Source organism: Aegilops tauschii, chromosome 4, assembly GCF_002575655.3.
Source record: "Aegilops tauschii subsp. strangulata cultivar AL8/78 chromosome 4, Aet v6.0, whole genome shotgun sequence".
NCBI classification, from domain to species: Eukaryota; Viridiplantae; Streptophyta; class Magnoliopsida; order Poales; family Poaceae; genus Aegilops; species Aegilops tauschii.
In genome coordinates this window covers 493,129,563-493,133,900 of record NC_053038.3, presented here as the reverse complement: position 1 = coordinate 493,133,900, position 4,338 = coordinate 493,129,563, and the positions used below count along the sequence as shown (strand labels likewise).

At 50.0% G+C, this 4,338-nt stretch overlaps 1 protein-coding gene across 1 annotated transcript; it reads left to right on the top strand.

Moving 5' to 3' along the window:
* Nucleotides 1-205: 205 nt before the first annotated feature.
* On the top strand, nt 206-4,127 carry LOC120962611 (uncharacterized). Its single transcript, XM_040386322.3, has 6 exons — nt 206-628; nt 715-791; nt 975-1,011; nt 1,562-1,730; nt 2,804-3,362; nt 3,587-4,127. The coding sequence occupies exons 1-6, from the start codon at nt 472-474 to the stop codon at nt 3,875-3,877; spliced, it is 1,290 nt and encodes a 429-aa protein (XP_040242256.1). The 5' UTR covers nt 206-471; the 3' UTR covers nt 3,878-4,127.
* The last annotated feature ends 211 nt before the right edge of the window (nt 4,128-4,338 follow it).

Here is a 4,338-nt window from a genome sequence, read left to right as displayed (position 1 = left end):
AGGGAGGACAAGCCAGCCAGGTGCATGTCAGTGGGAACACAACACAGGCGGAAAACTAGCTTGGCATGCCTGCCCATCCCTGTCTTCGTCTCCCTCGCTCGGGTCAACAGCGCTGCCCCCATCTCATAATTATCCCCTCCCCATGGCAATGGCATGCATGGCAGCAGCCAGCAGGCAGGCAGGCATATGCCCTGCACCCCATCTGAAACCCCTCCTTTGTCCCCAACCTTTTGTCTCTTCCTGTTCACTCTCTGCTCTCCTGCGCAGCACCATTGAACACTACTCCGTACTCCTCTCCTTGGTTGGGTAACTACCTTTGAGTGTGAGAGGAGCTGAGGTGTTTAGTTGGAGCGGTAGTATATAAGCTGGCCCGGATGGCTCAGCTCCTGCGGGCAGGCAAAGCACACGATCTTTGCTGTGTCGGCAGGTGTTCCCGCTGAGATAATCTAAGCTCCAAGCTGAGCCAGATCGATGACCATGGCGGCTAGAAGAACCAGCAGGGAGGGGAACTGCGGCGGCGGCGGCGGGGTGAGGCAGTACAACCGGTCCAAGGTGCCGCGCCTCCGGTGGACGAGCGCCCTGCACCGCTGCTTCGTCCACGCCATTCACAGCCTCGGAGGCCACGACAGTGCGTCCTCCATCATCGCGCATCTGATCATGGGGGTGGCATCGCATCGGTCTAACGCGCGCGCGCGGTGTGTGCATGCATTGCAGGGGCGACGCCGAAGCGGGTGCTGCAGGTGATGGGGGTTGGAGGGCTCACCATTTCTCATGTCAAAAGCCATCTGCAGGTTTGCCAATCTACTAGTATTTGCTAGTACATGCTTATACACATGCATCGATCTTTTATACGTACGCATGCATGACCTTGACCTGCATGTGAATGGAGTACGTGTGTGTTCTTCGATTGGTTGTTCCTTTCCTTTTGTTTGATCCCGTACCGACGATTAATGCTGCGTGTTTGTTTGGAGCAGATGTACAGGAACATGAGGAATGATCTTGGAATGCAAGGTACACTTATATGAATAATTATAAGGTCACATATGCACAGTTGCACATAGTATGCTCTATAGGATCTCCATTATTTCTGCTGTCCAACGTTACTTATTTTCCGAAAACATCATGAACTAAACTACTAAAGCAAGCATACAATTAAATAAAGAGAAATCCCCACGTGGACTATTGATTGTCGGGTCATCACTCATCAGCCGTACATTGACCATCCGAAGATAGCTAATCCAGCACTACATATTGCTGTACGTCCAACTAATTAACCAGCAAAACTCGCAACAGAGTAAATTACTTGTGGAACTTGATAGTTGTTAAGCGAAGTTCGTTGTTAAGTGCAGTCCTTGTGTAGTATGCACATTCTTGTGTGTGTACATGTGCATGGGTGACATGCATGTATGTACACTTCTCCGCCACAACCAGAGCTATCGATTCGTACCGGTGCATGCATGCTTTGTCACGACAATAATAATAAAAAAAGTTGCATGCATGCAGCTACTCTGCTCCACACTTGAGTAATTCCTTTTCGCCAATGTTGTGGTGGATCGAGCAGGGATGCAGCAAGCAGGGCAACAGTCGGGCCAGGAGGAGCACACACGCGCAACAGGAGGAGGCACCGAAGTCTGCACCGACGATGATGAGGAGTGCCGTGTCCCCGGCTACGGCTCGCCAAAGCCTAGAAAGGAGTCGACGACGCTGCCGCTCCACCCGCAACTGAAAAGGTCACCACCTTTTCCATGCTCCTTTTTCTTCTTCACCCGGTTATTCACTCATTCAATCTGTGTCTTATTTTCTCTTCATGGCGCTCCGGCCGTGCCTAGCTAGTTAGGCTCACTTGTGATGATGACTGATGAGTCACAGCATAAATAATGCATGCATGGCGACACTTCAGACCAGAACTCCATTTTTGCGTCCACCTTTTCCTTTTCGAATCTTGAGCTGACACAAGTATATTCCAAGCTACTCCCTCCGTTCCTAAATACTTGTCTTTCTAGGCATTTCAACAAGTGACTACATGCGGAATAAAATGAGTGAATCTACGCTCTAAAATATGTCTACATACATCCGTATGTGATAGTCATTTGAAATGCCTAGAAAGACAAGTATTTAGGAACAGAAGGAGTATTTGGTTTCGGTGTACCTACAATTGTTAAAATACGACCGACCGAGCACACGATGTGCTCATGTAAGTATATGTGAAAGTTTTGCCGAGCAAGACCGCCAACGGTCGAGTTCCGTTGGAAAGCTAACAGTACACGCCTCTTTTATTAGTTCGGAGGAATTCTATAGGAATGGATTCCTATTCCTACACGGCCTTATAGGAATTTTTCGTCTATAGCTCTTTAGTTCATAGGAATTGATTTTTATTCCTACATAGAATTGGTTTCGATTCTTCACATTTCAAAGGAGAAATCAACATGAGTCTAGATTCAATGAAAAAGTTTCTATGATGTGAACCAAATGACATATCTTTTTTCCTATTCCTACTTATAGGATTTTGAGATATATACATCTCATTTCGTTTCCTACAAGTTTCCTATTCCTATGGTAATCCTATCCTATGAATCAAAGAGGCCATAGTATTCACTTTCTGTGGGAATGTGGGATTATCCATCACTCATTTCCTATACTATATCGAGATATTTACTTATCACTGATCAATGAACTAATGTGCGGGCAGCTTTTTAGATCTCAGTGATAATCGGTACTCTCTTCGATCGGTATTTAATTGTCGCTTTTTAGTAATATATTAGTATGTAATAAACTTAATTCGCTCCAACCAAATAATTAACAGGAGGGCAGGGGCATCTGAGACGGTGACAAGGGAGGAGGTGAGCGCGAGCCCCACGAGCCTGCTGAGAGTGAAAAGAGGACGAGGAATATGCGAGGGTAGGGACGGAGGAGGATCCTATGACGTTCGGCACGTTGCAGTTCTACCATTGACATGTGGGCCCGTTGGGAACTTGGCCCACATGTCAGCGGCCCAATGGCACACAGCGCACGGCAGAGGAGCCGCTTCCGGGAGGGACATGGAGTCGTCCAGCCACGCACCGGCGGCAGCAGGTGGCCAATACCACGTGCATATGGATATGATGCAGGCGCATGCCGTGCTTCAAGCGCCGCCCATGGCCGCGGCTCGCTTGGTGGAGCCCCGCCCTTCGATGCCGCTGGGAATGAAGCAGAAGCAGAAGCATCGGCGAGAGCCCTGGATGCCTACAGCAAGGTTGCACCGCGGCGGCGATGGCGAACTCGGCGCCGCCGCCTCCACGCTCAAATTCTTGGGGTTCCTGGTGGCTCCGGGGCGTCATCCTCCCCGTCCCCGTGCTGCCTGCTGCGATGGCTACCCTATTGAGGTACGCACGTGCACTCTGCTTACCAGCAAGCATGTCAATGTGACAATGTCTCTACATATCTTGTTTCAAAAATCAATGTATATATATCTAGAGCGGTTGAACCCAGTGCTGCACTTGCATCTGCCAAGAGCCGAACGGATTTATTGACCTTATTATAGAAGTAACTAGCTAGACTACTACTATTACTAAAGTAAAGAATATCTAATGATGTTCGTGCCATGCAGGTCGGCACGCCTCCTAACCGCGCCGCCGCATACACGGCCAGCCGCACCGACGGTGTCCGTCCGTGCAGACTCCAGCCGCCAGGCAACGTCGTCGACGCCGGATTCACGAATCTGACTCTGGCCGGTGAACGCGACGGTGGCTACTCGCTGTCGCTAGCGCTGGCCCTGTGCCCGGCCGGGGGCGGTGGCGCCAAGAGCAGCCTGCTCTCGTCGTCGACAGCGTCGTCGTCGTCGTCGTCATCGGGGAGTCGGATCAGCCTCGACCTGTCGCTGTCCACGCTCGACTCGTAGATACCGGCCCACTGGTTGACATGGGCCCTTATGGGCTGTCCTGATAGATTTGCCAATTTTCGGTTCAGCTTTGGGCCTAGTACTGGTCCATGTGAAATAGTAGCGGCCTCTGATTTTAGCTTTGTCAAGGACTTGTGAAGCCCAATGCATCCATACTCCATGTCCAACACTTGGAATCGCTATGTAGGCTAGAGCGACTGGTTAAAGAGCGCTCCTTTGGACCCCGTAAAAAAAAAGCGCTCCTTCGGAAGCCTCAGAACGATCAGCGTCATTTGGCGCGCTCTCAGCCGCCCGCCACGTGTCGCGCTCTCAGCCGCCCGTCACGTGTCGCGCTTTGGACGCTCTCTTCGGATTTGTTTTTTTATTTTTCCGTACGCGTTTTCGATTTTTTAAATGGTTTTTTCGACGTTTCGGTTTTCCTTAACTTTTGGACCAAAGAAAAAAAATCGGGAAAAAAATTT